Source organism: Oxyura jamaicensis, chromosome 4, assembly GCF_011077185.1.
Source record: "Oxyura jamaicensis isolate SHBP4307 breed ruddy duck chromosome 4, BPBGC_Ojam_1.0, whole genome shotgun sequence".
NCBI lineage: Eukaryota > Metazoa > Chordata > Aves > Anseriformes > Anatidae > Oxyura > Oxyura jamaicensis.
The window spans coordinates 55,603,909-55,616,278 of NC_048896.1; the positions used below are offsets into that span (position 1 = coordinate 55,603,909).

General features: G+C 37.5%; 1 protein-coding gene across 16 annotated transcripts in view; it reads left to right on the forward strand.

The window, feature by feature from the left end:
- The window catches only part of INPP4B (inositol polyphosphate-4-phosphatase type II B), a 302,822-nt gene that overhangs the window by 97,747 nt on the left and 192,705 nt on the right, over positions 1 to 12,370 (forward strand). For 14 of the 16 annotated variants that reach the window (XM_035324470.1, XM_035324469.1, XM_035324467.1 and 11 more), the window contains one exon: positions 10,758 to 10,842. In XM_035324470.1, the coding sequence (XP_035180361.1) occupies positions 10,758 to 10,842 (85 nt within the window). Of the gene's footprint in view, positions 1 to 2,899; positions 2,913 to 10,757; positions 10,843 to 12,370 lie in introns of those variants that run through there. The other 2 variants (XM_035324481.1, XM_035324480.1) reach the window with 2 other exon arrangements.

Sequence of the window (12,370 nt, forward strand, 5' to 3'; positions counted from 1 at the left end):
CAGTTGTCCAATAGAAGCTTGATACTGATTATAAAGATGTGAATTACTTTGTTCAAAGTGATGTACTAAAGTTTGTATATGTAAAGCTGAATGCTTTAAGAAGACAGAGTGACAACCTGTGTTTTGAAACAATGCCTTGAATATTGGTGTTAGGATTCCATGGAGGGTGTTTTAAGGCGTAGTAGAGTGTGCTGCTTGTGATTAATTTTAATGATCTATTTGATGCTTGTTGTTTATAGCCAGTGCATGGTACTCTAGACACCAATTTTGTCACTATATTGAGACTCATAAATTGGGCAGAAATATTATTTAGATGTAAATAAATATTTAGTGCCTGTTGATCTTGTAATCAACAGGTAGTTTCTAGATAACTGCATTTCTGTAAATTAATTGTAAAATGTCTTAAATTTGTTTTCGCATCTGCTTTGCATGTAGAGAATGCCACTTAAATATTTGAGACTCTGGAAGGCTGAGAGTAGCCTGTGTAGATGGATCCTTTCTGTTTTCATCATCTTATCTTCAAATAAGGAGTGCATAGCTGTAACTTGCGGTTATGGACTGGGGTTAAATTTTGTGCTGCTTTTTTGATATGCTTGGATTTTTGTGAAGTGTAAAAAGACAAGACTGTATTTGTAGACAGAGGGTGGCTAGATCTTAAAACAGATAATAGTTTGCTCTAATGTATTGACTGATCACTATATAAAAATGACACTTCTTAGATGGGTGTCTTTGAAAACATTATTTGCACTGTATATAAAGTCACTAAATTTAGTTCGGATTGAAATGTGCCACGGCGTACCTTCTCCAACAAGTCAGCATGCTTCTTGCTGTCACGTACTTACCTACTGATTTTTCCTTCCTACCTGCTAAAAATGCCTTTTTGAAAAACTGTCTGCAGGCTCATCATTCCTTTTTTTTTCTGTGCATGTTATTTTCAACAAGGATAGTGCTCTTGCGTTTGTGGTGATGTGACAGCATAAGTAAGAGAAGATACGTAGTTAGAGGCTAGCCAGTCTATTAGACTGACTGCTGCAGCTGAGAAGTGACAAACTCTTGATCGACAAATGCCTTTGTTAAGGTCTGAAATTAAACCAGCAGTATTCTAAGCTAAATAAAAGGTGAAGATGGTTGCGCAGAGTTCAGTTAACTATGGATTAATTTCACTGTCTTGGAAATAAAAGGTGGCTCCCAGGAGGACAGGGGTGAGAATAGGTGGGGCACTCTTGGTGGAGGGGAAGGGGTGAGAGAAAAAGACACGCCATTCAGAGCTGGTGGAACGTGAGGAGCTGGCTGTGGAGGGAGACATTATACAGAGCCCGTAATTTTTATTTTATGGCTCATTAGATGCATTTAGTATCTAGCAGAGTTATGAATTTTAGCTGCTTTGTCAGTTTAGTTGCCTGTAAAACTGCAACCTCTGTTCCAGAGCTCCTGTTTGGGAAGTGGTTTGTTGGTTTCCCTTGAGGATGGCCTGAGAGATTAGAGACGAAGCAACTGTTTTATGAGAAGTGTCTCTCCACTGATATCTGGCTATTTTTGTCCTGAATCGATTGTCTGCATGCATTTATGTCTTTCTTTATGTTTCTCTGTGCTTAGTTACCATTCTTTCAAATAACCTAAAATACAAATACATGGGCTTCAAATAAATCTAGATACTTAGAACTATTTTTTTCTAACATTTTTAAAGCCAATTTTGTTGTGTATTAAAAGTGGGATGGACATGATATTTGTGAAATGCCACCTTTTAATTTGATGCTTAACTGAATAAAATATTTTTTTTGATGCTTACAAGGTGTGTCTTCTAGTTTCTAAGCACTTAACTTTAACAATTTGTCACATGAATACTTTGCTAGCTCCTCTTTAGTTAGAGAGTTCTTAAGACATAATCCTGAAGATCAGAAAGTCAATACCATGTCTGAAATAAAATGATCTTGTTAATCAGTAGAGAAGGCATGTGGCTTTTCATTTTTTTTCAACTTGCAGTGGTAAGGTTATGAAAGCTCTGATTTTATGGTGCATGATAAAAGAGCTTTCCAAATTGCAAGCGCTTTAACCTAGATGGTTTGCTGCCTTTGGGTGCCCACACATGAATTGCTCACTTTGCCTTTTATGTCCAGTGACTTACTCGTTGTAAGAGAAGATGAGAAGGAAAGAGTCCCTGGGATTTTTTTTTTTTTTTAGTATTTCCAATGGCCTGAACAGGTTTGGATTCCTGTGTGGTATAGTTTTCTGCTGCTGGTTGTTTTGCTTTTCCTCAAACATAAAATACAGAATGTATGCATATGAAATATCAAGGGCTTAATTTTGCTATTGTAAAGAACAGAGGCATGCCAGGTGAGCTTAAAGGCAGAGTTGTGTTTTGGCATTCCTGCTTATGGCCCTTTCAGCCTGAGAGAACAGGGAGGAGGGAGGAAGTAAAATAGATGCTTTGAAATAAAAGCCATTGAAAGGGTTTATTTTACTTGGTCTGTGTACAAGTTGGAATTTATTGCAGTTGGGCAAGGACTACCTGGAGACAATTTTTAGGCCTCCTTGGAATTCTTTTGGTCCTCTTAGGGACTATAGCTAGTCACATAGCACCAGTCTCTTAGCACACTGAGTCATGAGCATCTTGAAAAATAGCGTTTGCTTCATTCAAAAGTGCTGTGCTCATAAGACTAAAACTTGGGGAAAAAATGATAGCTCACTTCCAAATAGAAGTGAGCATCATTATGATGGATCCAAGGAATCAGAGGAGCAGGATTTATCTTAATAATGCATATATTGGATATATTAGCACTTATAGCTTATAATTTATAGTATTCAAACCCTTGAATTTTTGCAATTGGTTTTATTTTGTTTATTCTAACATAAAAAAGAAAAGCTGATAGTGTATCATTGTGAAAACTGTGCTAAGGTACATGGAAAATAAGGTGATTGGCAACAGCCAACATGGCTTCAATAAAGGCAGATCGCACCTGACAAATCTGGTGGCCTTCTACAGTGGGGTTACAGCATTGGTGGATAGGGGAAGAACAGCTGACATCATCTACCTGGGCTTGTGCAAAGCATTTGACACTGTTCTCCATGCTATCCTTGTCTCTAAATTGGAAAGATGGCCTTAGATGATCAGCTGTGGTCCAACTTAAGTTGAATGTTAGGAGTGGTTGTCTCTGTAAAGATGTACCATGTAGTTCAGTTCCCCTCATACTATATAAAGTACCTGGGGAAGTTTAAGAGAAGGGCTATTGGGGGTCATCAGTACAAGGAACGATGAAGATGAAATTCTTCACCCAGGAGAAGAGATAAGGAGGGTGGTCTGTAATAGCAATATCCAAAATCATGAACAACTTGAAGGAGATGAGCATTAATGGTTTATCGGCTATTTCAGTGCAAGAACTTGGGATGCTAAGAGAAATCAGTAGGAACCAGTTTGCAAGCAAAAGGAAGTGATTTTTCATGGAACAGGTAGTGGAAGTAATGGAGTTTTTCTACCACAAGGTGCTGTAGATAGTACAAATAGACATGTATTTGAAAATATACAGGGCTCTTTGAAGACAGAGGTGTGCCATTGAGAGTTAGTGAGTAGAGCACACATCTTAGAGGGGGGAAAACCCTGGTGTGAAAAGAGACTACATCCAAACATTTCAAATGGGAACCTGGAACTTGGTTTTGGGGTGGGGAGAGTCACTGTAGAAGATGATGATCCCTTTTTTGTCCTCAATAGTAAAGATACAAAATTATTACTAATTGTTTTATTCATCAAGGTCTGTATTAATGTTCATAAAATCTTGCTGGGCAGGGTTTGCTGGAGGAATAACACATCTATATGTAGGTCCCTTTTCCACTGAGATCAGTTGAGGCCTGGCTGCTGCTGCTTGAAACATCTGTATTTTTGCACTTATTGTGTGCTAAAGTCAAATAGTCAGAATCATCATATTTAATGTTAGGATGTTTCTTTTCACTGGGTCTTGTAAGCACAGCATTGTTTAGGCTGAACTTGGTACTGAATAGAAGTGACTAAATCAAGGTCGTTAATTATTCAGGTAGGACTTCTGTTCTCACGTAGGGAATGCTATGAATGCATCCATTGCTATTTTAAAAATATTTTTGTATAGTTTACTCACAGCTGGAAATTGTTATTTAAGGGTGCAATCATAATACGGTGACTGTCAATAAATGTATTGCTAGGAAACTTCTGCATCTTAAGTACCAAGACAATGTCATCCTCTGTTAGTCCACTGTACCAAAACGAGTAAAACACGAGTTCTTGAACACCTGAGTTATTTTTTTTTCCCTCTGTCAAAAAATGAAATGATGTTCTCCTGAAATCTCTCAGCAAGCTAGATTCTACCATGTGGAGATGTGTGTGCCTCCCTGCATCAATGAGGCACGGGGAACTTGGCAGAGAATTCCTCCCCATGGAGGGGTTGGGGTTTTTGATCTTTCCTACTTCTCTTCCTGAAGGAAGGGTGTGATTTATCTCCTCAGCTGTTTCATCTGAGCCTTATCTTAATGGGAGAGGTGGACCCATGGGTCAAATGGACCACAGCAAGGAAATTTCACTTGTATCGCTTTGACGCGTGCAGTCTTACCACCTCAAGATTTAAGTAGTTTTGACCCTTAAAAAATAGGAGTTAGGGTTAAAATCACACATGGTGGTATTTATTTATTTATGTTTTAAAAAGGGAGAAATTTTCTTTGGGAACCTTGAGACTTTGAATGCTTAGGTTTCCCCCTCAAGCTCTCCTTCAGGAAGGCTGAGATTGATAATAAAAGCTTGTGATATTGTGCCTCCAGGAATTGGGAATTACTGAAAGTTATGCTAGATATTGCGAACTTACAATAAAATGGCGAGAATTGGCAGATGTGGAAAGAAACATCCTTCACTGCTGACCTTTAAATATGCTAAAGTAATGCCTTTTACAAAAGTACAATACTCGTAGCAATAACATTTTGGTATTCTGCCTTCCTTACCCTTCTGGTACTGCTAAAACTGGTAAAAGCTGTAATTAAGCTGTCAATACCTTATTTTAAAGTACAGTTAACATTCTTATTCTAGGCTATTTTTGAAGTGAAAGATATATTGGGAACTGAGCCAGTGATTAATAACACTTTTTTTTTTCTTTCTTTCAAAGACAGCCAAAAAGTGTAAAACAAAGGGAGAAACTTTTTTTTTTTTCTTTTTTTCTTTTTGTGTATTATCTGAAGTGTATGTTGTTGTACGGCCCTGGAGCCTTACACCAAAATAGAACTTGTTGGAAAACATAACTGATTCTTATCTGAGTTGTATATAATTAACTTCTAGGTAAGAAGGGTAATTTGAGATTCTTTCAAGCTGTGTGTAGAATGTAGAAAATGTTTAACTTTGATTTCTTTTTTTTTTTTTAATTAAGCTTATGCATAATAAACAGAATGAATATGGGGTATAAGTGAAGAGAATGTGTTTGTACATTATTAATGCACTTCAAAACTAAAGAAAAGGTGAACCATTCATGTTTGTTACAGGTAATAGATTATTAAAAGTATTTGTTCCATAGGATTTGTTCAGTGATGTAAGTCAGCAGCATTTTCTGGAGTGAATGTAGATTAGTGCTGTTACTGTCAGCATGAAGTTGGTATCTAGTGGCATTACATGATGGTTTAATCACAGTGGTTAGGGCATTTTTTGAAAATGATTATTTGAGTATCATTCAATGAGCTGACGGTCTGTAAAGGTGCCTGCATCTTGCCTTATCTCACAGCTTGGGTGGTGGGCTTTGCAGTGGGCTGGGAATGTTAACGTGGCAGAAGAAGATATAACATAAAAGGAGATTTCAGATTGTTGGAGTGTTGCAGCGAATACTGTTTGCCAGCATATAAAGGGGGATTTTTAATTTTGCAAGTTATATGCTTGCTTGTGTTTTACAGTCATTTGTTAATACCTCAAAGCTAGAACACTGTATTTTAGTCTTTTGGTAATGGGCATATCGCTGTAGAATTAAATTGTACCAGTCTATTTTAAGACTATTAGCTTTTCTATTTGTGAATGAAATTACCCTGGTAAAGCTTGTTGCTTTTTTTGCTAGTTCATGTATATAAGCTACGCTTTAACTGCAGAATGATGAACCTTATTTGTGCTGACACTGAAACAGCAAATGCAGGAGGTAATGCTTAGTCAAAAGCCCAACCTGAGTGCATTCATGTTAGTGAGCTAGTATCAATCTGACTAGTTCATTTGCCAACACCGAAGTTACAAAACCTGAGGATCAGAGGCAAGTTGTACACCTAATGCTGTTACAGATTTGTTGCTGTTGTATCGGAGTTCGTTCATTGAAGGTTAGGTCATGATTGCCATTGGGTTGCAGTCAGACCTTTGGTGCACTGCTGGTGTGCCAAGAGATAGAGGCCGTGTCGTCATCCCGGTCAGCTGTCTTCTAGCTCTCCTCCTGCAAAGCCAGCCTTCGGTAGGCAGCTGAGAACGCTGAGATTTTCGGAGCTGGGTTTGCACAGGCAGCTGTGTAGGTACATGATGGAACACGGGGAGAGTCCCTAATGAGGAGTGGGTGCTTCACTTTGCTATTCCTCCTGCAAGTTCATCACTTAGCCTGTAAAGCACTGTAAACAGCCTTGTGGGTGCCTGAATGCCTGGTCTTTCAGGTCCCCTCAGACAGCAGCTCCTCCTCTGTGGCTGCCAGTGAAAGCACTAGGTGTGGTAGAGTGCTGGTGGTCAGTCCTGTGCAGTTAAGGCTTCACTGAGTTTTGCAGACAGCCAGTGTCTGCTGGACAGTGATGACTGCAGCTTGGGGAAAGACACGGTAAGGGTTCAAAATGAATTTGAGAAACTGCAAATTACTACCGATTACTCTCTTGAAAATACTTTAAATAACTAGTGAGAATTAAAAACAATTTATCAGCATTTTTGTTTTTAATTTTTTGGTCCCTAATATTGTCTCTTGTGTTACTTCTGAGTGACAGCAACTGTATCCATTTTAATTTTGTTACTTTTCCATAAAACTTAAACCTAAACTTGTTTTCAACACAGGAGTGTTCATAAACGAGGGTAGAAAATAACTGTTTTGAAAAGCATAAGTAGGTTGGTGTATGTAGCACTGAACTGTCCAAGGTCTTCGATTAATTATTTCAAGTTGGCAAAAATTAGCCTAAACCAAAAGTCTGAAGTTTTAAGTAGAGATCCTTGTATTTTTTGTATGATTCCTTCTTATTCCCTCCTTACCCCGCAACCTTCTCTTCTCCACCCTTGATAATGGAGGCTTTTCAAAAGGTGTTATTAGAAGGGTTTGTACTTTCTGTAGTGTCTGTTTCTCTCCCACAGTGTTGTCCTTTTACTTTTCTACTTGCTGTTTAACACGGAGCAAATGCTTGGGATGTCACTTCTAATTTTAACCATCAGTTCAGTTCTCTACTCAATATAGCTAACAGGTTTTCTTTCTCCCCGCAGCAACAAATCTTCTGTTGTAGAACCCTTTTATACTAACACGCTTCCACTCCCCCTCCATGCTGCATCGAGACAAATGTACAGGAACACAGATCTAGCTCAGACTTGCCACTGTTTGACAGTTTTAAGTCTCCTAGCGCTTTCATTTTTTTTGAAAGCCTTTTCACCCCCAATTCAGAGAAAAATGATAATCTGCAATGACATAGTTACAAAAGCAAGTTACGATGTACGTTGCAAATTCAGTGTGTATAGTTAGAAGCTACTGGAAGCTGTACCCTTGTAGCTTCAGCTCCTGTGTGTTGTCCTTGCTACTTTAAGAATGTATTTTCTGTTTTATGCTTTCTAACTGCAGAAATGCTGTAGATATGAATATGCAGTTAGCAAACAGCCGCTCATGTGTTCCAGTACGGCTGTCTTTTATTTCAGTACTAGCTGTGGAAATGGTCAAGTGTCTTCACTGGTCTGATTCAAAACTCACAGCAGACACAGCCTATAGCGGAAGTATTACTTTGGATTTACAACAGCATACTGGTAGCAAAGCTTGGCATGTCATCTGGCTAAGCGAATAGAAATATATGGTTTCTGCTCATTCTAGGGTTTGGGCGCTGTTCTACTGTAGCAACATGACTTGGATATTTTAAACTAGGATATTTCTACTTATAGTTATGAATATTTTTTTTTCCTATTCACATCACTGTTTTAAAACAATTTACAGTTTGTTTTTGCTGCCTGTGGACTTGGTATGTATCCCAAAAAAGGAAAAGTGAATTAACAGTTAGTCCAAATAAGCTCATATTATGTACTTAGAGCAAGAGAGAAATTTGGTGTCCCTTTGTTTGATAAACAAAGCTGATCTCTGAGATATGCATAACAGATCCCTTGACTGCAATTTTTCATTTCATTTATAGATAAATTTCCCATTGGCTTTTGTGTGCCAGATAGTGTATAACTCATCTAAATAACAATAATAAAAAAGTCTGTCATAATAGTAATTCTGAAGATCTTTTTCTTCAGCTTTGTGTCAAGATGTGGGAGATGTTTTGCAGCAGCATGTACTTTCTCTTCTGGCAGTCTTATGCTCTTTTCATCTTTTTTTCTTATTTCCCTTCTTGTTCCCTCACATGTACAGAAAAAGTAACAGCACCTCCTCTGATCACAGTACTCAATTGTGTATCTTGGAAGAGTATACAAATTCATTTGAAGTTGCAGTGTTATTTCATTCCAGCTTGCATCGGTGTATGGCATGGAGTAGTTTGTCTCTGAAAAGGCCTTTGTACTGCAGTATCTATCTCGAAATGCAGGAAGCTTGAAATACTCTGCACCTTCCTTTCTTGTGTTTGTAGCTCTTGTTGCATGTCACCTGAACCATCTTCTCGCACTGCAGTGTGAGACAAACGCTGCTGATTGAAACTCTTGTTAATTACTTGATAGTTCTTGCTAGCCAGATGCCATTTTTTTTCTATGTACGCTTTTCTTCACAAATCCAAACATCAGCTCTGTAAATTCTAGCAACTAGAGCCAACTACAGGGAAGCTGCAGTTGCTTTTTCTGGGCCTTTTTGTATACCTGACTCCTTTGAGAGCTATGCAACAGGGAGTTGCTTTTCTTTATATAGTGAGAGTCTTCAATTTACTGCAGATTACTGCAGATCTACGGTTTGGAGGAAATGTGAAATCTAGGGAGTTATTACATTTGCATGTTTGAGCTGTGGGACATGAATACTAGCAGAGGAACCATTTTCTCTAGGTATGTAATGGGGCAAAGCTCTTAGAGTTGATCTGAGTATTTTTTTTTTTTTTTTGGACGGAAACTGGGTAGAAGTCTTTCCTATATTCACAGTTGAGTGCTAAATTGACTCAGACCTCTGTGAGGTTCTGAAATAAAACCTTTCTTTAGGTTGTTTTTTGCTAAAAGATTGCCAGCTCTTAAAGGAATTGGGCTGTGTTATCCACTTATCTAAGGACAATCAGAGTGGAGACTATATAGGTCTTCATATCTCGCTTCAAAATCTGAAGAGTTAAAATAGTCATCAGCATCCTTGTGGTGAACAGCTCTTCCTAGTTAGTTTGCTGTTCTGTTTTAGAACTATTATTGCCTATTTTCTCAGGTTGGATTTAGCTGCTACTTATAAGGGCTTTAAGATGTTGATCTTGTATTTTACTTTCCCTGATAAGAAGCTTGAAGAATACCTCATTTGACAGCACTTGAAAATCATGTCTGCATTACCATATATGCTCAACTTGTTGGATTCTATAAATAAAAAAAATTCTCAACACAGCACTTGTGTGTCTTCCAAAACTCACTATGCTGTTTCATTATTTTCCCCCCTTTTTTGAATCTAAATGACCTATTAAGACTAAAGTTCCTGTAATGAACTTTTTTTTTTCCAAAGTCATTCATTAGACATCAAATGTATGAAACTAAAGTTCAGGTTTCCAGTGAAATTGATGTAGAATATGAGAAATTTTTCATTGTTAGGGACAGGTGGAGTAAACAAATACTTGAGGAAGGAATGTTAAAGGAAAACTTAGGTTTGTCCCTGCAGAATCTCACTGAATTAGACAATGAGCTCTGTGACTTGTTGGCATCCTGCAGTGAGAAAGTGAATGGGTGCATGATCTAATGGTTATTTATTACCAGATGTTAGGGATAAAAAATGGATAATAAAAATTGTAAGGGGAAAAAAAAAAAGATTAATTCTGTGATTGATTGCTTCACTCTTCTTGAAAAATGAGTCAGACTCACTAAACTAAAAGAGGCTTCATCTTTTCTGTAGAGCGCTCACCAGAAATGATACTGGTGACTTGTATCATATTGCATTCTGCAATAGGCCCATATCACTTAATGCAATCTGAATTGCATAGCCAGAGACAACATTCAAAGTTTCAAATTATGATAAAGAAATCCTTTTAAAATGAAAATTAAGTAGAAATACCTATTGGAAAATTGCATGTTTTCTTTGCTTGAAAATATCCTACTACAGAAGCCAACTTTTCATTCAGCACTAGTAGTAAATATGGAAGGTGGAATTAGGTGGGCTTACCTGATTTGCTTAGGAATGAGGTGACACCTAAAACTATGCAGTGATAAAAACTGTCAAGGTCTTTTTTCTTAGTTTCCTTTGTGGCCTTTTCCAGCAGTTCATTTCTGTTAAAGCTCATTGAACTGAAGTAGGGTAGCACAGATAGGTAATCAAAGCAAGCCTGTATCCATTTGCCTAGTGACTATTCTGCTTCGTTGTTTTTCTATTGACACGCTGTGCTGGTGGCAAACAGCCAAACAGAAGGACTTCCCTGTCAGGTTCTAAATCCTAATATTTTGTCATCTTTATGTCTCGCAGAGTTCTGAAGCCTCCGAAGTGGTAATCCTGGAGCGGTGCTGGGTTGTGGAGTTCAGAAGTAAAACAGATGTTTCAATAATTCTCAGTAAGTAAGACACAGCTCAGTATGTTCAGTGTGGGTTTTTATTTTTGTCAGCAAAACCAACAAAAAAGCAACCACACAGACACTGAAACTTTGCCATGAACTTAGCTAAAATCCGTCCCATTGTCTGTTAACGATGTGTACATCTAAATATTGCTTGTCTCTGAATTAATGCCTGACAAGAAAATCCTAAAAGCTGTATTTTTACTTTTTCTAAAATAAAGTGAAAGTAATAGTCTCTCTGTGACAATAAGTTTGATGTTTTGGTTTATTAGGTATTATGTAGAATGTAGATTTTACCTTGATGCACGTTTAATTCATTCTATTCCTAAATGTTTTGTTATTGCTAACCTCCCTATCAGTTGTTTCCTGTTTTTTCTAATCTCCTATCAAGTTTTCGCTTGTTGAATTGAAACGGAAAAAAAATATTACTTCATAGAAATCAGAACCATAATTTTAGTGTGAAGATTTTCATTTGAGAAAATGCTGACATATAGTTTTCTCTGCAGGAACAACTGAAATAACCATTTTGTTTAAATTTTTTTCATGAAGTGGAGTCTTTCCAATACCACAGCAGAGTATAACTCTTTAGTTGAATTTGATATTTTCACTTAGCTTTGATCTAAGAGGTTTACAAAAACAAGCAAGTTTTACCTGCCCAAATCTAAATGTCAAGGGGTGTTTTGTTGTTGCTGTTTTTGTTTTTTGAATTGCACCAACCAGATATGTTTTCTTACAGTCTAAACAGTCACCTACTGAAGTGATTTGTAATGCTTGGTTGTTTGAGAAGGCAGTGACATAAAATGTGCTCATTGTCTTTCATCCTTTTCTGGATAGTGTTTTGAGGAATAGGTCAAGTTCTGCATCTTGAGTAATGGAATTAAATCTGATGTCTTTCTGGATCTGGAAGCATTACTTTGCCTAATAATAATAGCTGAATGATTACTGCTGACTCTAAAATTGAGGCTTTTCTAATTCTGTGTTTATTGATTCTAATTCATTAATTGGAATCATTGACTTTGTGAGGTGGTGATGTTACAGTTTGGCTATGTATACAATCATGTTGGTTCCCTTTTGGTGCTTTTTTTTACAATGCTTTAACATAATGCTGCTATACCAAGAACTGAGTTTAAATTACTGACAGGATTCTTTTAACTGGCTTTGAAGCCTGCAAACAGTCTGGTTTCTATGGCAGTGAGACTGGCAGATTTTAAGTCCAAACACAGGAGAAGCAGACAACTCCATACTGAGTAAGCACTTGAGACCGCTTGTGGAGAAAATGTGACTGGGAATATGTATGGAGGAAGGAATGTACTTCGATAGTTAGGAACAGAAATGGTCTCTATTAGAAAGTCTGTGTCTCCAATGAGAGTTTGAAGTTCAGTAGTGTAGCTAGAAATAAGGGTGGCATATCAAACCAGCGTTTAAAAGATGTTTTAAAGGAAAAAAGAGGAAAAAGCACGGAAAACTAAAGGTATGCAGAGCTGTGAAATGATGAATACCTGGAGTGTGACTAAAGGAATACAACAAA